The sequence below is a fragment of the Electrona antarctica genome (assembly GCF_951216825.1).
Source record: "Electrona antarctica genome assembly, chromosome: 7".
In the NCBI taxonomy this organism is placed as follows: domain Eukaryota; kingdom Metazoa; phylum Chordata; class Actinopteri; order Myctophiformes; family Myctophidae; genus Electrona; species Electrona antarctica.
This window is the reverse complement of record NC_136812.1, coordinates 38,086,285-38,112,379: the sequence shown is the minus strand read 5'-3', so window position 1 is coordinate 38,112,379 and position 26,095 is coordinate 38,086,285. Positions and strand designations below refer to the sequence as shown.

General features: G+C 47.1%; 1 protein-coding gene across 1 annotated transcript in view; it reads left to right on the top strand.

Moving 5' to 3' along the window:
* trabd2b (TraB domain containing 2B) overlaps positions 1–25,252 on the top strand; it is a 110,770-nt gene extending 85,518 nt beyond the window's left edge. Inside the window, 3 exon segments of the mRNA XM_079505910.1 lie at positions 17,503–17,599; positions 23,006–23,302; positions 24,689–25,252. Of these exon segments, the coding sequence (XP_079362036.1) occupies positions 17,503–17,599; positions 23,006–23,302; positions 24,689–24,974 (680 nt within the window). The 3' untranslated portion in view covers positions 24,975–25,252.
* Positions 25,253–26,095: the final 843 nt, after the last annotated feature.

Here is a 26,095-nt window from a genome sequence, read left to right as displayed (position 1 = left end):
CACTATTTGTGGCGGTGATGCGTCACATGACTTGGTCTATCCTATGGTGTATATATAAACCGTGCTGCTGCTACGGACCTCTCTGCTGGCACAATCAATCAAATATATATAAATTACATCGATCATAGGCGGCGGGTATGTAAGGCTAGGCCAGGCTTAGCCTTCCCAAAAATTATGCTGGGTATTTTTAAAATATATATAGGCTAATATATGTGCGCAGCATTATATAGAAGGCTAGCCGCTCCCAAACTCCCAACTCCTTTGTCTGTAAACTTTTCTGATTTGCACGCACGCACGCACGGCTCTTTCCTTTTTTTGGCACAATCAATCAAATATATATTAATTACATCAATGTTTCCCCCTCTATATAAAAATGACAATATATAACTAATGTCGTATTTCGTCTGACTCTGAGCAATGTGCCTGGCTCTGGCTGTTACAATAACGTGTGGTAGCCTATTTTATTGTCTCAATACAAAGTCGGACAGTGTTTGCTGCGCAAGGGTATTCAATATAGCGCTCACACCGTCACTATAATTATAGTTTGGTAAACTGAAATAAAAAATAAAAAATAACTTGAGTTGTCCTGTCGAGTTGAAACTGCTGCCTTGAATTAGTTGGAATGTAACATTTAGAAGACAATGGCAAGCCGTCAACGGGTGCAGAGAGAGGTGTGAAGATCATTAGACGAGTGGGGGAGAGAATGGCCAATCAAATAGCACGAAAAACACGGTCATCCTGACCGTGTTTTTTTCAGACATCCTAGTGTTAAGCCCAAACCACACCAATGGGTCGCCATGCAACACCTTGCAACCAAACGGTTGCGAGGAGTTGCATGGCGAGTGGCGACCCATTGGTGTGGTTTGGGCCATTGAATCACTTGGGTTGACATAGGTCGACGTGCAACAAGGCACACCACACCGCTGGGACGAACTCTGAAACCGTCTCGACCCTTTGGTACCGTTTGGGCTTTATCTGTTACCCTGCCTGTCTCTCTGCTTATCTGTCTGTGTGTTATCTAGGCTGACGCCACCTCCTCCTCTCCTGCAATTCTGTCTCTTCTACTGCGTCTCCTCATGTCTCCTCCTCCTCCTTTATGGAGTCACAGAGATAGTGTGGTGTTTGGATGGACGGTAACTGTGTTGTAACGTGTAAACTTGCACATTTTCAGATGCTGCACACTCACACACGCTTGTGCACACACATGCACGTGTTGCGTTACAACGCGTTGTGAGCTTGTAGATCATCTATTTTCGTATATAGAGTGGTTTTCTTTCTTTTTAAGAAAATATTTTCCCATAGCAATTAATGATTTGATTGGCTGAGCAGTGAGCACGGAATGTGATACGATATGATGATAAGAGCGCCCCTCACTTCACACAAGTGTTTGTGTTTTTTTTTAAATGTAGGAAAAGAAAATGAAATTGAAAGAAAATGTCATCGAGCCGTGACCCATAAAAATGGATACGTGACCCACAAATGGGTTCTCGACCCACTGGTGTAGATGGGTGTGCTCTCGACAGTGCCGCCTCTGTCCTGAAGCCCCCCCCACCCCCACCCTTTGAACCCCCCCCCCCAATGTGCCTTCCTGTGTGTGAGGCTGACGATGCCCAGGCCCATGCATGTCCCCCGGGTGGCGGGGTGGAGGCCGGGCTGGAGCCCCCGGGAGGTGCTCTCTCTGGCTCCTCATGTCTGTCTGTCTCACACAAACTCTCTATGGGTCTCTATTTTATATCTCTCTATCTCTTTCTCCGCTTTTGGCTGTCCTTTCTCTTCTTTTTCGTTTTCCTTTTTGGCTGCTTTTGGGGGCTTTTGCCTCTGTGTGATTAACTCTCTCATTCACACGCTCACACAAAGTCTCTCTGAAGACCTGCATGCTGAGGCTAAAAGTCTAAAAGGTGTTAAATTAAAACATACTCGTATCATCAGTCATGTAGCTACAGTATATTATCAGGCCAGCAGGTCACCCTACATTATACTGTAGCTTCTCCTCTTACAGTCCAAACCCTCCCAGTAGGATTTTCACGTAGACACCAATGGCATTTCTAGATGATAGAATTCAGTGTAAATGTGTTTCAGTGGCTATAGGCTGATTAAACTTACAGGGCTGTATAACTTGCAATAAATGACCTTACAACTTAGAATTCAACAATGACAGACCTTGTGGATTTCATGCGAAGAAGATTTTAAAACCGTTAAAGTGAGGTATTCGCATTATAGTGCCAAAAAGGAACTCCAACGAGGCAGACTGTCATGCACTTTTGGCACCATTAAACGTAGCCATCAGACATAGAACCATATGTTTTATGTCTTTTAACTGACACAGTCTCCTAGCTGTACAATCACTCTCAATTAGTTGGTGAGCGAATATTGTACATCAGACAAGAATACACAACCTATGCTGTCTTAAGCAATTAATGGGGGAGGCATCTGTGTCATTTTAGATTTTTGTGTTGGCTTTTCAAAAAAGAGCTATTTTTTATTTATTTTTTTGAATCTTGAAAGTGTGAGAACTACTGATTTAGAAGGCATTTGTAGAATCGGCCTCAGGTCTAAATGGGTTAAATTATGAATACAATTACTCACTATTTGTAATTGAATATACAATACACGTGCATTCGTTCAGGACGTTTTAATTTGATTTAATTACGGTGGCTTAACGCTGCATGTCTACACTAGTCCGTAGATCTCCGTCATGCAGCACAGCCTGGTAAAGCCATTGGAGTGATGGAAATGATGACTTTTTAAATAGTGAATTAAAGGTTCCCCTGTCTGTTGCTGAGCATGCCCGGGGCTGCTTTCTCTCATTGTTTGTCAAAACCAATACGCTTCACTTTAACATCGGGCCTTTATGAGGTTTTGCCCACTTGTAAATGTTTTAGGAATGCAGCTTTGGGCGCTGGCTTGGAGGGTCAGTGTGCATATACTTCATAGGGAGGCCGTGTGTGTGCTGCAGTTAACGTATAGCACTGGATGGATTCACTGATGTTTCGCAATAATTATGTCGTAACCAATACAGCATTGATGGGATTTGTTTTCTGCTTGCTTGCAAATGTCTATAAATGCAGCTGTATAGGGCTTAACTGTACGTTAAAGATGTATCGTTGGACACTGGTGGAAAGTAACTAATAGCAGATCTACAAGCTCACAATGCGTCGCCATGCGACACATTGTCTGCTATTTAGACTTTTACATTTTTCATTTGAAAACTTGAAATGGGACATTCTGCATAATGAGTACTTTTACTTTTGGTACTTTAAGTAGGCATATACGTACACTTTGCTTTTGTACTTTCACTCAAGTACATTTTGAATTCCGGACTTTTACTTGTAACGGAGTATTTATATATTTCAGTATTGATACTTTTACAAAGTGAAACACGTGAGTACTTTTCGTTGGACTGCTTGCTCTAATTAAATGGGTATACAGCCCGTTAGTTGTTCTCAGATTACACACTTCATTAGCGACTGGAACAACATTGGCCAACATGGAGAGCTAATGGGCTTTATGCTTCATCTTGTGTGTTTTAGTTTCATCTTGTGTGTGTAAACAACATACATGCTTACAGCATAATGAAATGATGCATGACTTGACAACCGCCAAATGAAGACACTGGAATGCAAACAAATGCAATTATTTGCCAACTCCTGCAGGTTTACACAACACAGTACACGCACGCACGCACGCACGCACGCACGTACGCACGCACGCACGCACGCACGCACGCACGCACGCACGTGCTCACGCGCGTGCACACACACACACGCAGCCTGTGTGGGAAAAAATAACAGTTTTGATATATTTCTTTATCCTTGCTCTCTCTCTCTCTTAACTCATAAACCACTAAAGTGGAAAAAGTGGCACTCCAAAATCAAAGATGTTTTTCTCATTTTATTGAGAACGCTTACGCGTTTCAGCAATCAGCCTTCCTCAGAGCAGCTTGAAAATACTACTCTCTCTCTCTGTCTCTGTCTCTGTCTCTCTCTCTCTCTCTCTCTCTCTCTCTCTCTCTCTCTCTCTCTCTCTCTCTCTGTGTGTGTGTGTGTGTGTGTGTGTGTGTGTGTGTGTGTGTGTGTGTGTGTGTGTGTGTGTGTGTGTGTGTGTGTGTGTGTGTGTGTGTGTGTGTGTGTGTGTGTGTGTGTGTGTGTGTGTGTGTGTGTGAGTGTGTGTGTCATGGGGGAGTCATGACACACTTCTCTTTTGTTCTCTGGCCACAAACAAACAAACACACTGCTAACATGTTCCAGACAATTGCCATTTGGACTGTAATGAGGTGAAATGTGTCACTGATTGAAATGTGTCTGTATGTGCTGCTCACATGTGCACTGAACGTCTTCACTAATGAATGGAGTACAGAGGAGGAGGAGGAGGAGGAGGAGGGGGAGGAGGAGGAGGAGAGGAGATTTAAGTGATGGAGGAGAATGAGATTAGAGCGATAAAGAGAGCCATGAGACCAGGTTCCATTAGGATGCCACGGCTTTCTACATGTGTGGGATGTGTGCATGTGTTACACGTTAGTGTGCGTGCGTGTGTGTGTGTGTGTATGTGTGTGTGTGTGTGTGTGTGTGTGTGTGTGTGTGTGCGTGCGCGTGCGTGCGTGCGTGCGTGCGTGCCTGCGTGTGTATTCGTTTGGATCAGTATTTGTGTGCATGTGTCCTTCATAAGCAATTAAGGAGACTTTCTGCTGCTGTCTCTTCTCTTCTCTTCTCTTCTCTTCTCTTCTCTTCTCTTCTCTTCTCTTCTCTTCTCTTCTCTTCTCTTCTCTTCTCTTCTCTTCTCCCAGAAGACATCAAGCAAAGCCCCTTTAGTGTCTGAATGAACCATGGGGATAATATTAATATAAAAGTGTTAAGCCCACAGTGGCCTCCCCCTCTCTATTCCTCCTCATCCCTCACTTTATTTTCTTCGTTGTGCCTAAATGGTGAATGGCCTGCATTAACACAGCGCCTTTATCCAAACTCCTAAGCACTTCACAATGTGTGTTGTCAGTCACCCATTAACACACGCCAAAGGCAGACACCATCCATGCAAGGCACCAACCTGCTCATCGGGAGCTGTGGTTCTGTGTCTTGCTCAAGGACATTTCGATAGGAGGAGCCAGGGACCGAAACGAGAACGTTTAGGGTCCCAGGCCGCAGGCGGCCGCTCTATACCTTCTTCACTCTCTCTCTCTCTCCTTGGCAGTCAGGACAGCTGTATACAGACTGTGTGTTGGCAGACACTCCTAGTCTAAATATTTAACCACATGAACCTTAGTGCCCTTATTCTGGCACCGCCCCCAATGGACCATCTATATGGACCCCGCTGTCTGTCCCCACCCAAGCAGGCGGAGGTAATGGAACCCGAGATCACAACTTTTGGCATGGGACGGACGGACGGACGGACAGACAGACAGACAGACAGACAGACAGACAGACAGGCAGGCAGGCAGGCAGGCAGGCAGGCAGGCAGGCAGGCAGACAGACAGACAGACAGACAGACAGACATGCACTGCATGCACAAGGAGTGACATCGTTCAGTGACGGCGAGAGAAAAAACGAGAGAGGGATGGAATAAGGGAAGAAGGAGGAGGAGGGAGGATGGTGGGGTGGGGCGGGGGGGGGGGGGGGGGGTGGAAAAGAGGGGAAATACTTGTGATTCCCATTAATTCCACTACTAACAGCATGCTGCAGTGTGTGGGGATGGAGGGAGGGAGGGAGGGAGGGGGTTTAGATTTACAGATGGGGAGAGACAGAGCTTTCCAAGCTGACGCTTCAGCTGTTCCAGAAGTGCTGCACTGTTCAGTAAAATGTGTTCAAACCGTAACTTTGAATGTCCCACCTGGGATTCGAACCCGGGTCTCCTACATGACAGACCAAATTTCTACTGCTCGTATACGTGCACTTATGAGCTTTAGGCAGGTCCACTAATACCGTCCTATCCTAGACTTCTCAATGGAAGAGTAGGGAGACCACCTCCTAGTTCTATTGTATTAACATACTCAAAGTGGGGCCCAAATGGACCCTTACATGTCTGTAACTCTGAGGGTGCACGGGTCCATTTGGTTCCATTTGCGCACTCTGAGAGTAATGGGGGTTCTTGAAATAAACTAACGTTTGAGAACCAGTGCTCTACCTTTGGAGAAAACAAAGTCTTTTATAGGTTCTGTACTGGATTGTAGCTTTTTGAGGAGCTCTAGCCCCTCCTATGCCCAGCTTTGTCTGTTTGTTTGTACCCCATAGCGATTATTTGATTGGCTGAGCAATGCATATTGAGGATCAAAAGTGAGGACAGAAATTGAGGACGCCACAATTGACAGAAACTGGGAGTCGAACCCGTGGCACGCCGTCAGGCTGGCTCAGCAGCCTAGGTGCACTGACGCTAACCGTCCGGGCAGTGATTTTTTAAAATTCTGTGAGTGTACAAATGTAACCGCTACATGTGTTCACTCTGGGAATGTAGGTAGACAAAACAGGAAAGGGCGCACACCAGTGTTGGTGAGGTGCTGGCCTAAGGCAGTAAATAAGTAAAAAAGAGGAAAAGGCCGCACACACGTATATAGCCACGATGCTGTATATTTATTGACAAGAATCCAACGCTTCGACCGAAGAAACGTTGGATTCTTGTCAATAAATATACAGCATCGTGGCTACGTGTGTGCGGCCTTTTCCTCTGTTTCACTCTGGGAATGTAACAATATGGATAACTGAACATTTTTATTGTGCATGTGTGTGCACTGCAGCGGTGCTGTCGATCCGGAGGCCGCGCTGGTGATTTATAGACGTGTTGTGTGTGGTCAGACAGGCAGGGGCAGTAAATGGACGCCCGGGGCGAGGTAGCAGCGACGCTGTTAAAAGATTTGTCTCAGTCTCAGTCAGTCCAAGTCAAATAAAGAGTGATAGCACACAGGAGAGAAGGTGGACCCACAGAGTCCAAGAGAGGCTTCCCCCAACACCTCTGTCCCAGTGTCCCTAAACACGCTGCACGTGTGTGTACATGCATGCACACGCGCACAGGTCGCACACACACAGAGGCTATACACATGCACACGCACACTACTCACACGCTTCACGCATACACAGGCAAAATTACGACGACACATCGAGACATGCAGCATGCACGTGTGCATAATACTTTCTTCACGAGCATCGCTGCCTCTTCACTCACAGACCTACACACATACATGCGCACGCACGCACGTCGCACGCACGCACGCACACACACACACACACACACACACACACACACACACACACACACACACAAGCACAAGCACGCACGGTTTGCTTTAACACATCTCCAAACATTTTCAAATCTGGAGAGGAGAGGAGTGCACCTTCTGTGGTTCGGCATGGCATCTGTACTGGTTTTCTTCTCGTCTGTCCACTGGGCTCTCTCTCTCTCTCTCTCTCTCTCTCTCTCTCTCTCTCTCTATCTCTCTCTCTCTGTCTGTCTCTCTATGCCTCTCTCCCTGTCTTTCTCTCCCTCTGTCTCTTTCCATTCCTCTCTTTCTCCACCCCCTCCCTCATTCCTGCTGTCTTTCATGTGTTATCCCATGGCGGCCTGGAGGCAGCAGCTTGTGTTTGTTTGGAGCCTATAGCAACAGTGCCCTAGCTGCGTGCTCCGCTCCACCCCACTCCTCTCCTCCTGGGGGGATGGAGGAGGACCCTAGTCAGTGCCCACCGACCCACCCACCCACCCACAACACCATAACACACCCACCCATGCACCCACCCACAACACCACAACACAGCCACCCACCCACAACACCACAACCCACCCACTCACCCACACACAACACCACAACACCACAACACAACACACCCACCTACCCACCCACAACACCACAACACCACAACACACCCACCTACCCACCCACCCACCCACAACACCACAACACCACAACACAACACACCCACCTACCCACCCACCCACCCACAACACACCCACCTACCCACCCACTCACCCACACACAACACCACAACACACCCACCTACCCACCCACCCACCCACAACACCACAACACAGCCACCCACCCACAACACCACAAAACCACAACCCACCCACTCACCCACACACAACACCACAACACACCCACCCACAACACCACAACACCACAACACCACAACACACCCACCTACCCATCCACCCACCCACAACACCACAACACATCCACCTACCCACCCACCCACCCACCCACAACACCACAACACACCCACCTACCCACCCACCCACCCACAACACCACAACACACCCACCTACCCACCCACCCACCCACAACACCACAACACCACAACACCGCAACACACCCACCTACCCACCCACCCACCCACCCACCCACAACACCACAACACCACAACACACCCACCTACCCACCCACCCACCCACAACACCACAACACCACAACACAACACACCCACCTACCCACCCACCCACCCACAACACCACAACACACCCACAACACCACAACACACCCACCCACAACACCACAACACACCCACCCACAACACCACAACACACCCACCCACACCACCACAACACCACAACACAACCACCCACCCACCCACAACACACCCACCCACAACACCACAACACACCCACCCACAACACCACAACACACCCACCCACAACACCACAACACACACACCCACACCACCACAACACACCCACCCACCCACAACACCACAAAACCACAACCCACCCACTCACCCACCCACAACACCACAACACACCCACCCACAACACCACAACACACCCACCCACACCACCACAACACCACAACACACCCACCCACCCACCCAGAACACACCCACCCACCCACCCACAACACCACAAAACCACAACCCACCCACTCACCCACCCACAACACCACAACACACCCACCCACCCACAACACCACAACACACCCACCCACCCACAACATCACAACACACCCACCCACAACACGACAACCAACCCCCACCTGTCCTCACTCCATCCAACACCACCTCCTGTCCTCCCTTCTTTCTGACTCTTAAGTAGACATATACAGCTTTAACCAAATGGACCCTTATGGATCCACTGCACTGAATAAACAAATGAAAAGAGGCCACACAATTGCTCAGTGCGAATTTCCGAACGCACCCCCATGGTTTGCCTCCCTTCGCTCTGTACAGATTCATCTTGTGTGATACTGTCTGGTTGCTTCATCTGCACAACGTCTGCGCTGTGTCTGCATAATGCACCATGTCTGCTGCACACATTTAATGACCATGTACAAATATACAGTATATGCTATCAGTTAACTTGGTTGTCTCCCCAACCGTTGCTTAACCTTTTATCGCTTTTAACCTAGCAGCACTTATGTGTTTATTGTTTAAGTTTTTTCTCATTAAAGTTGGTGTCTTCCTTTCCTTATGTAAAGCGACTATAGAAAATGTCTATATAAATCTGAACTCTTATTATTATTATTAGCCATTACACACTGTACTGTCACACTGTATCAGCCTCTATACCCACTGTTGATAGTCTGTATATTATGCATCCATTCATGGTCATGGACGATATTCTTACATTGTATTACGCCTATATTTATTCATAGTTTAGTATTTTGTTTTAATCCTTGAAACACCTGAATTACACCACGCTCCTTTCACTCCCTTCTCTATACATCCGTCCATCAGCGGCCTCTCTCTCTCTCTCTCTCTCTCTCTCTCTCTCTGTTTCTCTCTCTCTGTTTCTCTCTCTCTCTCTCTCTGTTTCTCTCCTTACAGGGGATGTTGACATGGTACAGGGAGCAGTAGAGGGAATGATGGAGGGATGGATGGATAGATGGAGAGGAGAGGACAGAGGAGAGGAGAGGAGAGGAGAGGAGAGGAGAGGAGAGGAGAGGAGAGGAGAGGAGAGGGGAGGGGAGGGGAGAGGAGAGGAGAGGAGAGGAGAGGAGAGGAGAGGGGAGGGGAGGGGAGGGGAGGGGAGGGGAGGGGAGAGGAGAGGAGAGGAGAGGAGAGGAGAGGAGAGGAGAGGAGAGGAGGGGTGGAGGAATGGGTGGAGGAGAAGGAGTGTTAGCCCAGCAGAGGTGTGAGTAACGAGGTGCTGACACGGTTGGAGCCGGGCCCGACCGAGGCTGGGTGGCGACCAGAGACATGCTGTAACACCTCACTCACACACGCACACACACACACACACACACACACACACACACACACACACACACACACACACACACACACACACACACACACACACACACACACACACACAGAGTGTACTTGTCACATCCGCACACACAGTGTACTTGTAATTTTTTACTGTGAGAGGAAATCAGCCGTTGATGAAATGGTCCTTGTACCGTATGTGTCACACACACACACACACACACACACACACACACACACACACACACACACACACACACCGAAGAGAGGCTAATAACCCAGACGGATGTGAAAGAGCAGTAAGCCTGTGACGGAAAGACAAGGCAGAGCGGCGGCTGAGGCACTTGAGACTAAAATGTCAGGACGGACAGGACAGACAGACAGATAAATAGACAAGGCGGAGAGCGGAGACAGTCAGAGTAAACTCAGACGGGGCAGAGAGGAGGAGGAGGGCTCAAGGAGTACATTAGGACAGCTACTGGAAGTGCCAGGCAGGATGGAAAGTTATTAAACGGAGTGAGGGTATAACTGGGTCATTAACTCTGCCCTGCAGAGCGGCAGGGGTCGGAAGACTCCAGGTTAACTGAGCACGGAGGATTTTACACACTGGAAAAAGTCAGTCCAAGGCTTTTCCTGCGTGGCATTTTCAACCCACTTGAACCCGGCGTCCCTCTTCTGGCCATTTTAGGTGAACTTTCAGCGAAAAGCGGCTCGCAAAACGCTTGTAGATATTTTTGCTGTTTTTGGCGAAGAGATTTGCTGCAGGAGGGGGGCAAGTACAGTATATATAGACCCCTGGAGGACCCTGGTCAATGAAGTATTTAGGGTTTAATTGGTTAAGCATTTCTCCTCTCCGGGGGGGAGAATACAGTGGAAATGTGTTGATGTTCAATTTAAATTGATTTAATTTAATTTGATGAAATGTAATTTTACTGGCAGTCCACCTCGTACAGGCGTAGTAGGAGGGACATTTGGCATGGAATCAATGCTCTATGGAGGGACAGGAGGAGCATTGTAATTGACTAGTATTAGCTATCTCCTGGCGGAGACACAGGTTCAAGCCAATGTCCCCATAGAATCACAATGACTCACAAAATCGACATTTCCACATCCTGCATAAGAGTATGGTCTATTAAAAACGTCATGTTTCATAATATAAATACTATGCTAATACCGAATGTTCTCCCGATCCAAGTTGGTCTAAAAAACCTGTAAAACATTACCTAGGTATAGCACATTATCCAGTAAAAAGCTCAAGTATTGTCTTGGTCTTGGCATAGCAACATGTTTTACAGTGTATTCAGCCTACAGTCTCTGCATAGAGTGATTAAAACGCATGACCTCTCATTACTGCAGCTAATGGAGTTGTTGTTTAGGCTTGGATACGATTTAGACAGCTACTTAGCACCACTCTGTTTACTGTCTGAGGCGAGCACTCAGCATTCTTACCAAGCAAACAACCCAGCACACGCATGCACGCACGGGCGCACGAGCGAGCGTAAACACACACACACACACACACACACACACACACACACACACACACACACACACACACACACACACACGCGCGCGCGCGCCATCACACGGACGCACACAAGGTGTTTATACACAAAAGTGTTTTTGTGCATTGCGCAGTGTTTGTTTGCATATAGGTGTGGTCGTTTACTTGCTGGATTGTTTAAGGAGTGGTTGCTTACCATAGGCTGTTTACAGCGCGCTGAAAACATGGGCAGATGGAGTATATATACTTCAAAAGTATACGCAGTAAAATGAATGTTTACAGAAGGTCAAACCTAAAACAGGTGTGTCGTGGCCACTAGTAAAACAATGTGGCTGTCTGGTGGTATCATGATAACTACATCACACACAGAATGTTCTTCATCCTGATGGCTGTGGGTAGCCTTGGGAAAGCGCAACGACGTGCTCAATTGCGCACGGCTTCCCAACATGCGTAAATGATAATAAAGGTGCCCAGGTGGTCAACACCTGGGCAAACCGCACTCAACTGCTGAACTTTATCATCGTGTTTGCAATGCGGCATATCATTAGCGCAATATCTTTTTGTGAATTGGACCCCAAGATGGGGGATATAGTGGTTGAATTGGACCCCAAGATGGGGGATATAGTGGTTGAATTGCACCCCAAGAAGGGGGATATAGTGGTTGAATTGGACCCCAAGATGGGGGATATAGTGGTTGAATTGGACCCCAAGATGGGGGATATAGTGGTTGAATTGCACCCCAAGATGGGGGATATAGTGGTTGCAAAATGCAATTGACATGTAATTCATGGTACTATTAGCGAGCACAATCCTTTCTTTGTGAATTTGCCCAGCATGAGTGAGTGAGTGAGTGAGTGAGTGAGTGAGTGAGTGAGTGAGTGAGTGAGTGAGTGAGTGAGTGAGTGGGCAGAGGAAATAGAGCACCGAAGTCCTGACGTCACTGCCCTCTACTACCAGTAGAGGGCAGTGAGCGCCATGGTTCATGTATCTTTTTATAAGCATTGTACTCTCCATAGGGGGATTTTAGATCGCCTCATATAAGAACTGTGTTTGAAAAATAAACCGATCACCCGGGCCTTTTCACTCATATGGATATGAAGCATCGACTGAAGGTGGAAATGTACAAATATACCCAAAGAGTAACAAAATAAGCGTTAGAAACGAGCCAAACAACCCAGAGACTACATTTCCGGGTAGGCTGCTTCTGCCCGCAGCCCGTCGCACAACAGAAACTGAACGTTAATTACGTTTATTTTTATTTTTATTTTATTGATATATAATGTATCGTGGTTAATACGAGTCGAGTCACCACCAGCTGAGCTTACGTCAACGAGGAATCTCAGGAACGCAATATGTTGACAGCTGGGCGTGACGTATATGCTCAGCGACATTGCATTCATATGTAGTTTCAAGGCTTTTGTGGTCACATTAATTCCATTTTCTCTAGAAACTGGCTGTATCAAATATGAATGGACATCATTAACGACGCACAGCCACTCCCCTGACAGAAACGCCGAGGTGGTCGGTTTATTTTTCAAACACAGTTCTTATATGAAGCGACCTAAAATCGCCGTTTGGGGATCTCAATGCAAATAAACAAATACATGAACCTGGAGATTGACGACCTCTACTGAAAGTGACGTCAGACTTCGGAGCTCTATAAAGGCAGCATATCAAAGCTATTAGTTAGCTTGACCTCCCACTCTGCCAACCTGGCCCCTGGGCCTCAGAGGAGTGTGTTGGCCCCTGGGCCTCAGATCAGTGTGTTGGCCCTTGGGCCTCAGAGGAGTGTGTTGGCCCCTGGGCCTCAGAGGAGTGTGTTGGCCCCTGGGCCTCAGATCAGTGTGTTGGCCCTTGGGCCTCAGAGGAGTGTGTTGGCCCCTGGGCCTCAGAGGAGTGTGTTGGCCCCTGGGCCCCAGAGGAGTGTGTTTGCCCCTGAGCCCTCACAGGAGTGTGTTTGCCCCTGGGCCTCAGAGGAGTGTGTTGGCCCCTGGGCCTCAGAGGAGTGTGTTTGCCCCTGGGCCTCATAGGAGTGTGTTGGCCCCTGGCCCCTGGGCCTCACATGAGTGTGTTGGCCCCTGGGCCTCACATGAGTGTGTTGGCCCCTGGGCCTCACATGAGTGTGTTGGCCCCTGGCCCCTGGGCCTCACAGGAGTGTGTTGGCCCCTGGGCCTCACAGGAGTGTGTTGGCCCCTGGGCCTCACAGGAGTGTGTTTGCCCCTGGGCCTCAGAGGAGTGTGTTTGCCCCTGGGCCTCACAGGAGTGTGTTTGCCCCTGGGCCTCACAGGAGTGTGTTTGCCCCTGGGCCTCACAGGAGTGTGTTTGCCCCTGGGCCTCAGAGGAGTGTGTTTGCCCCTGGGCCTCATAGGAGTGTGTTGGCCCCTGGCCCCTGGGCCTCACATGAGTGTGTTGGCCCCTGGGCCTCACATGAGTGTGTTGGCCCCTGGCCCCTGGGCCTCACAGGAGTGTGTTGGCCCCTGGGCCTCACAGGAGTGTGTTGGCCCCTGGCCCCTGGGCCTCACAGGAGTGTGTTGGCCCCTGGGCCTCACATGAGTGTGTTGGCCCCTGGCCCCTGGGCCTCACAGGAGTGTGTTGGCCCCTGGGCCTCACAGGAGTGTGTTGGCCCCTGGGCCTCACAGGAGTGTGTTTGCCCCTGGGCCTCACAGGAGTGTGTTGGCCCCTGGGCCTCACAGGAGTGTGTTGGCCCCTGGGCCTCACAGGAGTGTGTTGGCCCCTGGGCCTCACAGGAGTGTGTTGGCCCCTGGGCCTCACAGGAGTGTGTTTGCCCCTGGGCCTCACAGGAGTGTGTTTGCCCCTGGGCCTCACAGGAGTGTGTTGGCCCCTGGGCCTCACAGGAGTGTGTTTGCCCCTGGCCCTCACAGCCTCTGCCTCATAACTGGAATTAATGAAATATCTGCTTGACACAGATATGAGGGTGGCTGAGTCTGTCAGCGCCGTCACTGACAGAGCTGGACCTGACTGTTGCTTTAGGAGAGAGGGATGAAAGAAAAACAGTAAAGTATGTGGAGGAGAGGAGGCTAAAAGAAGGAATGGCAAAGAAAGGAAAAGAATGGGTGCCCCAATAAAAACATTTATTGGCTCTCCTCACACACGCACGCACGCACGCACGCACGCATGCACGCACGCACGCACGCGCACACACACACACACACACACTCGGACTCTCTCTCTCTCTTCAGTGTAATCTGTATGTCTGATCTGGCCGACACTCAGCAGTTAGTAGCCTCTCCTCACTCCGCAGCCAATCACTGCTCTGCCTTTGAACTCGACAGCCAAGAAAGTGTAGCTCTCTCTTCTGAGAAATGATCAGAAACATTTTAATGATAAAATTGGCAGGAGGCTAAGAGCAGGGTGGGGGCGGTGACTGAAAGAAAGGGAGCGAGCCTTGAATTATGTCAACGTGTCACTAATATGACTCTATACCTGCATAATGTATGTTTGTGCGTGCGTGCGTGTGTGCGTGCGTGCGTGCGTGCGTGCGTGCGTGCGTGCGTGCGTGCGTGCGTGCGTGTGTGCGTGCGTGCGTGCGTGCGTGCGTGCGTGCGTGCGTGTAGGAGGTGCTGTCAGTCTGCATTACATCTTATTGCTGGGTTGAGTGACATGCAGGATTATCGACCATCGTTGATGTCAGACTGATGGAGTCATAATATCATATACAGGACATAAGAGGAGAGAGAGAGAGAGAGAGAGAGAGAGAGAGAGAGAGAGAGAGAGAGAGAGAAAGAAGGGGGGGGTAGAGGGGGTGGGTAAGGGGTTGAGTGCAGACAATATGGGGTCATTACACCGCAACAAGTGCATGTAGGAGCAGATCAAGGGGTAGCATGCGTTTGAACAGCCCCTGCAATCTTAGACCCTCTTCAGGCTGCAGAAGCCTTTGTTTCACAGCAATGGCTGTCATTTAATCTGGCAGAGTGTCACCACTGGACATCTTAATGCAGTGGTTCTGCGTTCTCAAACCCCATTAAGTAGTTTCGATGGGGACCACCCTGGAACCCCCTCAAGGACTGTACAAAGGACTTCTACCATACATATACTGTACATAAAAACATAGATAATTTCCCCTTAATGGCTTCATTTTTAAATGTCACATTTGTTTTACATTATTATATTCTACAAAGTCATTCAAATTAATGAAACCGTAACTGAATAATTGAGGCAAAGTTGGCTAAAAAAAACAACATAATAAGTCACAGACGTTTCTCCCGGGGAGAACGGTAACTTTAACAAAATAAAATAACCACACATTGATTATTTAGCCAATTAGAAACTGAAATTAATGCAACCCACTGGCATCCTACAAAACAAAACAAATCACTATGCTGTGGATAATAGTCAAGTACCCTGAGTCACAGACAGTCTACTTGCCAGCCCATAGATTCCCATTGTGAACCCAGACATTTTGAGCACCCTAAAGTTTTATGTTAGAAATGTTGAGTAGGCCTATGGGTCTCCAGCATTTAGAAACTGCCGGATGCTAACTTGCATATGTTGGGCCATTTTCATAATTAGCATAATAAGCTGGGGTACCACTGACATGGCAACATTTGCAAAAATTCCATTATGCTTTAAGTGGCATGACATAAAAACAGTCCTGCGGCTAAATACGGCCATAGCCGTCATCACAAATGTGATGAGGTTCAGCACATTTGGGCAAGTGGCCGAATTTAGCAGAAGGAGTGTTGAATGAATGGAATGAATGGTTGCAATGGATACAGAATCATGAAAACCCCCTAGTTTGACACATCACATGCCACTTAAAGCATAAAGACATTTTTAAAATGTTGCCTTATATAGTGGTACCCCAGCTTATTATCCTAATTATGAAAATTGCCCAACATATGTAAGTTAGCATCCGGCAGTTTCTAAATGCTGGGGACCCATACTCAACATTTTTCTTCTTTTTTTTAGTATGTAAACAATTTTAATCAAACATATTATTCATTGAAAACAATTACATTTTAAGTTGAACATCATACAGAACCTCATAAAAATGTATCAACAAAAAACATTAACAAACCTTGTGTTAAAACATCTAGACAGAATTGCCATCCATAAAGGTGCAAGCAAACACAATATACTGACCCTCATAAAAAGAAAAAGACCAACATATGAACAAATTGTACATTAAGACATATATTTGATGGAATTGCTATCCCTAAAGGTGTTGAAGACAAAGCTATTATTCATCCATCTTTTCATCACCTTGGTAATGTCTGTACTCTGGTCTGAGTTCCCAGGTGTTTTTGTGCGTTCCCTTCACATCGTAGATGCCTATGTCATGCAGGATTTCCTTCAAGTAATTCACAGGCCATACTCAACATTTCTAACATAAAACTTTAGGATACTCCTCCTTCCACGCGCTACGTCCGGCCGGGGAAACCCTCCCCTGTCAGGTGAAAAGAAGCAGCTTCGGACTCCTCATGCATAGAAGGAAGCATGAGGTCAGTCCGCTGCCCCCCCACAAAACATTATTTAAAAACAAACTTTAGGGTACTCAACAGTTCACATTCTCCGGGTACTCCGGGTTCACATTCTGGCAAGTGGACTACATTGGGCTAAACATGCCAAGCCATGGTATGGTCCTTTTTACGATTTGACGAATGCCTTCAAAAATCAGTTAGTTCTCACACGTTCACAAATTGTACATCTGATATTTTTAATAGCCAACGCCAAAATAGAAAAGACACAGATGCTGTCCCGGTTTTTATGGGTTAAGCTTAAATTTCTTCTTAGCGGAGGATGACTACTGACTGACACATGCTAAAACATATTCTGTTTGACAGTTAAAATCAAAAGATCAACGTCTCTTTTTCTTTTTTTATCTGTCACAACCTTTGACCACATCTTCCTGTTTCCTGCCAGGTCACTTCCTGGGGAACCACAGCGTGTTGGACATCCTGAGGCAGGAGGGCTATGAGATCGTACACACACCCTCTGACTACCAGGAGCCAATCACACGGTACGTACACACACCCTCTGATCACCAGGAGCCAATTACACGGTACGTACACACACCCTCTGATCACCAGGAGCCAATCACACTATATAGCTAATCTTGTAGATCGGCTATTTTAAAATGGCCAAAATTTATATTGGACTGAAGTGGTTAATACTTTCAGCGCCACTGCCGTTGATTAATGCCAATTGAAGCCTAATTTTGATACTAACGATTAATGGCAATTGCGCTTTTATAGTGCATTCGAACGATCGAGCAATAATGCTACTTACGTTAGCCGGTTAGCTAGTTATGTTGTTAGCACAGCACTGGATCGTCCTTCTTAGAGCCATAATAATCCATTCTATCCATTTCTTTCAATCGCCTGTAGCCTATCTCCTATTCCTTGTCCCAGATGGCATTTTGGTCAAAACAGCGTTTCTTTGACGGCACAGAGCCGGCGATGTGGAGCGTTCCAGTGCCCCAGTTTGGATTCACATTGTAAACAAGGCCTGTCTCGACTCCGTTGAGCGTCCTAGGATAATCTACTTCCGGTAGACTGGAACTGTGGCTTTTCAAAATAAGAGCTCGACTGGAGAAAACGCTGGTGTGAATTAGATCCTAATTTTTCAATAAATGCTAGCGCTGAAACGGTTAATGTATGTTTTGTGATAATAATCAAAATGTACAAAGTAACCAGTAACTAAAGTTATCAAATAAATGTAGTGCAGTAAAAGTACAATATTTGTAGTCTAGTAGAAGTAAAAGTGTTGGAAATTGGATATACTCAAGTAAAGTACAAATACCTCAAAATTATACTTAATTACAGTACTTAATTAAATGTACTTTACACCACTGCACATATCACCTCCTAACTAATGATGCGTAGCATGCAAGCTATAGTTCAGGCAGATTGTAAACCTCTCGAGTGTATCTGCCAGTTGCCACACACGTGCACTCATTCTGGCCAATCACAATTTGCGTCCTCACTTTTAACGTCTTCACTTTTGTCTTGTCAATGTTTGTGTTTACACAAACCTGGAAAGCTGCGCATAGCATAGGATGGCCCTCAAAAATATGAAAGGGAAGAAGAGCGGGGGCAAGGGGAAAAGAGTTCAAATATCTACATATTTTCACATAGTACCTGAGATAAGATATAACGGTGTGTGAGTGTAGCAACTGACGAAATACTATGGAGATTAGTTAAGGTGCAAGTTTAATCACTGTGTACCATGGCCTCTGCTGTATGAATGTTTTATTATAATATAAAACAAACATACAGCAGAAACATACATTTTGACTGCATGTTTAATATGGAACTATCATTACATGTAAAGCTAAAGCACCTAAACAAGGGTTGTTAATGGATGCAGGTGATTGAAATCACAGTCACGAAGTGGAACACTTTTCACTGCATGTGAAAAGTAATCTAAAAAGAAAGGCATACTCAAACTGTGTACTCGGTTTGAAGCAGGTGATCAATCATCTCATTACCTTTTCAAAGTAACTTTCCTGAACCGCACTGCGCTGACACCATGACGCATGGAAACCTGGAGGTGGAGTGTGTTTATGAGCCAACGTGGCCCCTGATAACTTAATGGTAACATGAGTTGTGAAACAGATCATTTGTGCGTGCAGAGTCGTTGGCAGGCGCAAACACACACAGTGCACGTGGACATTCATCACACACCCACGCAAGTACACACACACACACACACACACACAGTCACACACACACACACACACACACACAGCGCATAATATACCGTACGCGTGTGAGCGTTTGTGTGCGTGGTGGGTTGTACTCACGCACAGACACACGGGCACACAAACCAAATATACCCCCCCCCCCCCCCCGCGCAGATTTACAGGCGCACATCCGTCTTATTCCCTCTAAAGTCACGATGTTTAACCTCGCTAGATTTATTGAAGCGTAGTGGAGATACTGTGCAAGCTGTGCTCTGTTACAAATAAAACTCAGCTATGCAGGAATCCTTTGATACCTCCTCAATTCCCCCCCCTCCCCTCCCCCCTGCCTACGTCTTCCAGTCTCCACCGCACTCCCCTCGCTGCCAACAGCCAGCTGCTGAAGCTGGTAGTACTGTCTGTTCTCAGCAGCCGCGGGTTCTCTCTCTCTCTCTCTCTCTCTCTCTCTCTCTCTCTCTCTCTCTCTCTCTCTCTCTCTCTCTCTCTCTCTCTCTCTCTCTCTCACACACACACACACACACACAGGGCAGCACTGACTGTGACCGCTTGGAACTGCAAGATTCCCCTGTCGATTCCCCGGCTCCTTCTGACTCGGTGTCAAAATGTCCTTGAGGAAGACATTGAACCCCGACTGCTGCCCGTCCGCTTTTCAATAAGTAGTTTCCCACTGCTCCTAATGGTTAGCCAGGGTTCATGACTTGAGGGGGGAGAGCATTAGCCACAAATAGGAGATCTACAAGCTCACCACGTCTGAGCTTGTGAGTTGTGAGCTTCCTGAGCTTGTCTGGAGCTCAGGAAGCTCACAGTGGTTGAACAGTGGTTCAAGTACAGAGCCAACTCAGGTCCAGTTTACTAAAGGGTCTAAAGGGTTGAAGTGGTTAAATGCAAAGGACACATTCCGGTTACCTGCAAATGTACTTATGGCCAATTATTAGCCCAATAACAACAACCACAGGAACACATAAATATATTCTTCTATGGGGATAGGAGAGCTGGAGGCACTATACACACACACACACATAGCATAAGAGCCAAGTAGTGGGAGTGTACACACCACCCACATGCACGCACACGCGCACACGCGCACACACACACACACACACACACACCCACACACACACACACACACACACACACACACACACACACACACACACACACACACACATCATAAGAGCAAATCAGTGCCAAGTAGTGGGAGTGTACAACCCACCCACATGCACACACACGCGCACACACACACACACACACACACACACACACACACACACACACACACACACACACACACACACACACACACACACACACACACACACACACACACGCAGGCATACACACCTAGGCTCACACAGAAGCTTGGCCCGTCTCCTGGAGAGCGAGCGCCTACTCACACAAAAACACTGCACACGTACCTTCCCTGCCGCGTCGACTCCCACACAGCCACATGGTTGTGTGTTGGTGCGTGCATGTGCATTATTTCTGCGTGTGTGTATTTTCTGTGTGTGTATTTTCTGTGTGTGTGTGTGTGTGCGTGCGTGCGTGCGTGCGTGCGTGCGTGTGTGTGCTCAGACCCACTTCCTTGGCACAGAGCACTTCCATTCTCACCCTACGGGACAACAGAACTGAGGTGATTCAGGGGCCATGCAGGTTGGCCCCGTAAAACACAATCAGCAGCCACTTGAACCGCAGTGAAAATGGAAGGACAAGGGAAATCAAATCCCGTTGTAGAAAACCCCCCTCTGTCATAAAACTATCCCCCTTCTTTCCATCCATCCACACGTTTTTTACAAACTTCCCATTGCAAATTGCAGCTGTAAACACGTAGGCTTCCTCGTTCCCTCTCCGCTCCTGAGCTGTTTGCAGAACTGCAGGCCCCAGCCCAGTGGTTCTGGTTTAGAAGTTGACAAGTGGACTGACTTGCGGTCTGAGCACACACACACACACACACACACACACACACACACACACACACACACACACACACACACACACACACACACACACACAGGCACAACCGCACACACGCGTGTGCACGCTCACATTCTTGGTTCCATGATACGAGGTGACGTGACATGAGGTAGAAAACACCACAGAATGGCTGAATGAGAGGTGTTTATGAAAGCTGTTAGCCTCAAGCCTGGAGGCAAAGTGTCTCCACTCTTCTTGCCCGATAGGGTGATTACATGACTGACAGCCAGAGCACATTGAGAATAGTTGGGTTTGGCTTTTCTACGGTAGCTCGACCACAGTCTGGAACTGTCATTAGCAGCCTGTCCGAGCCATCCAAACCTGGCCCGGGCTCTCTCTCTCTCTCTCTGTCTCCCCCCTCCCCCTCTCCCGCCCCCTCCCCCTCCCCTTCCCCCATTTTCTATTGGAGTAGAAGAGCTGGGTTTGACCAGCCTGCTCGTTAGGACCTCACAGAACAAGCTAATTACAGAGCTGTGGTACCGGTGAGATTTGCCAGGGGTCTGCTGCAATGTTTTTACAATACTTCTGTTGCAATACAATAATATTGTGGGTTCTAATGTTTTGCAATACACTTAGGGTTGTGATCAGATATTGATGTATTATTCTTTCTCCCTATGAAATACAGGAAAAGCCAGAAATCCCTCAGGGCAATAAATGTCAGTTTCACTCATTCTAGTAATGAGTGAAAGACCGCGAATCAATTAAAAAGATGAAATTCAAGTGCTTTCAGAATTCCAGGCAGTATTTGAAAGGAATGACGAACCATTAAATTAGGAATATATATTTTTATATAGAATCACATGGTTATACATGGTCCAAGGATGAATACAAAATGAATATCTTAAAACGAAAATTTTGAATTGTGGGTTTGAGCTCACATGCCCTTTTGTATCTACTAAGATAATGGGAATAGAACTTATGCATTTTTCTGTCTCTCTGGTCTTATGCCCTCCTATAACTATATTTTATGCGATGTCAGCACATTGAGGTACCATATGCACGACATGGCATGTGGTCCGGGGTCCTGTTTCATTGTAACATCTCAGTGTTTTTAGTTAGATTTTTTTTAGTGCTTTTATATATTGCTATTACTATTATTATTTATTTCATACTCTTATTTTGTTATCTTGTTATCTTTTGTCACCACTGCAAATGATGGACTGTCAGTCAGTCAGTCAGTCAGTCAGTCAGTGAATGAATGAATGAATGAATGAATGAATGAATGAGCTTTTCATGCGTTAAAGTGCAGTGATCTTAAGAGTAAAACTTCCACCCTGTGAATATGGCCAATGAGGCAAATAAAAGGGAGGAGAAAGTGTGAATAACGGAGAGACATGACATAAGACTTGGAATGTGGTGAGCCTGGGTGGTCTGCGCAGAGGGGTGATGCTATTTGAGATAACATTGGATGAATAGTAGTAGCTCCAAGGTCTACACAGCTACCACGGCGTTGCCCACTGGCTATTTCTGATGCACAGTTAAACTGTTTACGAGGTCTTCAGGGCCGTTTTTCATGTGCATGTTTGAAGTCGGGACCAAAAGGCGAACGTTACAGTGGTCAGAGAACCACACACAGTGGCACTCACGTGCAGAGTTTCAGAAGTATTCTTTCTGTATTTTATTGAACTGTAAATTCATTGGCAATTTTTTCTGTTTAGGAGACAAGCTGCTTAACCATTATTAATTGAAACACGCAAAGAAAAGTCCATGTGAGCCACATCTGAACCCATGTCCTTTGTTCCTTTGATGCAGAGGTGCAGTGGAAGGAGGGGAGCCCACGGAGGAGACCAGCGACGAGAGCCTGGACACGGACACGTTCACCTATCCTACCGACTGGCTGTCCGGCCCCCCGGAGGAGGAGGCGGAGCTGGACCTTGACGAGCAGCAGGAGGGCCTCCCTGGCCTGGGCGAGGAGCTGCCCCACATGCTGCTCCCCGACAGCCTGAGCCAGCTGGAGGAGTTCGGTCGACACAAGCGTCCCCGCAAGGCCCACCGCGGCCACGGGAAACCACGCCTCTTCAGTGACCTCTGGGTCCGCATCGGGGACAGGTGAGATGGTCCAGCCCACTGGAGTCTGCTCTTTTTTTCTCCTCGACACCAAACCTTGTTGCCGAAAACAGCCGATCTATGAGCTTATAGATCAGCTATTTTCAGCTAATGTTCCCCTAAGAATATGATATAGGGTTGAAGTGGTTAATGTAAAGAAACAAATAAAGTTCCTATCACACAAATATTTGGCGGCCCCCCTGTAGTAACTCTGAGGACCCCCTAGGGCAGTGGTTCCCAAACTTTTCAGGTTGAGACCCAAAAGAGAGATTAGATGTTTGCCCGGGACCCAATTAGAGAAAAAATCTGATTTTTACTTGAGTCGTGACCCCAAAAAATTGGTCTGCGTGTCCCACAAAATGTGTCCCAACCCAGTGTTTGGGTATAACAGTGCCCAGGCCTAGGGGTCCCGGAGACCCTGTTGAAGAGCCCTGTTCTTATGGTTTGTGTGAATCTCGTTTGTGTCCAAGCATAGGCATGGCTGAGGCATGGTAACGCCCTGCCTGCCTGTGATTGGTCTACTGACACTGCCCTTCTTGACTGTCCTCCGAGACGCGAGTTACTCCGTGGTGAGATTGAGAAATAAATACTAGGCTACAAGAGAATGACAGCTTGGCACGCGTGACAGAATGCAGCCTTGTAACTAACTGTTATTTTTGTAGAAGAGGCAAACTAATATTGTTTATGCCGTTTGCTTTGATTGAATAATTGATTGAACACGAATGTTGTAGGCTACTATGATTTGATTTGGGTGTGTTCTAAATAAAGTGTTAGTGTTGATTATCGTGTATTAATCTAATTATAGTAAACTAATACTATTACACTAAAAAGGATAAAGATATAGTACAATAATGTTTCAAGTTTACACATACAAACAAATTACACAATAATCAACACAAACACTTTATTTTAGAACACACCCAAATCAAATCATATCAATCAATTATTCCATCAAAGAAAACGGCATAAACAATATTAGTTCGCCTCCCTTACAAAAATAAAACTTACAAGTTAGCGTTCTCTTGTATCATACCATACTACTTTTATTTCCCACCACGGAGTAACCTCGCATCAGACTATCCAGCATATCCACCTCGGAGGACAGTCAAGACGGGCAGTGTCGGTAGGCCAATCACAGGCAGGCGGGGCGTTACCATGCCTATGCTTGGACGCAAACGGAATTCACGCTTATGGTTTATGTGGTTATGTTGTCCTCTCTCTCTCCAGCACCACCCCTCCACCCAGCATAATGACATGTGGTGTTGTCCTCTCTCTCTCCAGCACCACCCCTCCACCCAGCATAATGACATGTGGTGTTGTCCTCTCTCTCTCCAGCACCACCCCTCCACCCAGCATAATGACATGTGGTGTTGTCCTCTCTCTCTCCAGCACCACCCCTCCACCCAGCATAAGAATCATCAACGGCTACGTGACGCTGGACCCTCCGCTGACCCACCAGGAGCAGCAGAGGCGGACGGCGCTGCTGTCGGCGGCGCCACAGCTCACCAGCTCAGCCTCTCCCTCCTCCTCCTCCTCCTCCCCTCCTCCTCCTCCTCCTCCACCTAGCTCCGGCTCCACCCGGCCAGGCCGGAGATTCACGCACAACGCACTCACAGTCTCCAGTCTCCTTCTGGCCTGCTGGCTTTTGTCACACATGCTGTTGTTCGCGTCCTGACCACACGGTGGTGCTCTCACATAGACAGACACATATGGAGTATGGACACCGCTGTCTCTCCATACACAACAGAACTGTGGAATGTACCCATAAAGACAGAAGCGCAGGCATCTGTGCGTGCACGTGCAACCTGCAGAAATGCGAGAACACTCGCATGCGCACGGTGCACACACACACACACACACACACACACACACACACACACACACACACACACACACACACACACACACACACACACACACACACACACACACACACACACACACACACACACATTGACAAGGTGATTGAATGGTGGAATGTTATTTCAGTTTAGGACTCGGAGAAGAATCAAGAATCTATGCCTATGAATCTATGCCTCTGAAACAAGGAGCCTTAAAAGAGTCTTAAAACCTCATCAAAGTATTATGATAGAAGAAGGATTAATAGCATAATTAAGACCGCTAATTTCAAGAGATTGTGTGGTGGTCCGAATGACCGCCTGAATGAAACTGTAATAATAATGTATATAAAATGATGTTGTTTTTAATGATGAAATAGACTTACTAATAACTATAACAGATGAACTCTGTGATGAATGGATGAAGTGATGGCGTACGTGTCGTACAGTGAGACTGTGCTGGATGGAAAGATTGGTAACAGTAGTCTGTGAATGGTTTTGTAAATTGTGCATTTTGTTCATAAAGAAATATTGTATATTTATTATTTCTGGAGAAGAGTATATTTTCTTGCTTTTTGAAGATAATTAGAGAATAAAACCTTTAAAGTTGTCAGGTGTCCCTTGAGATTTCCTTTTAAATATCCAATATCGAAAAAGGACTATTTATATACAAGTTAAGTTCAATGTTGTTCTATTCTGGCCTTCAAACACTGCTGCTAAACTTTTGTCTCGCCAAAGTGCTTCTGGGACAGAGACATGCAACAGGTAATGAAACCCTGCCATCTAGTGGTTAGAAGTAGGAATGGATAATTTGTGCCTGAGTGAGTCTGTGGAACAGCAGGGGTGTGTTGAACTGTCAAGACTGGCAGGACACGTTGAAGCAAGGCTGGTTAAAACAAAATAAAATAAGTTACTTAAAAGGTGATATTGGTAACATTTTATGTACACAAATAACACA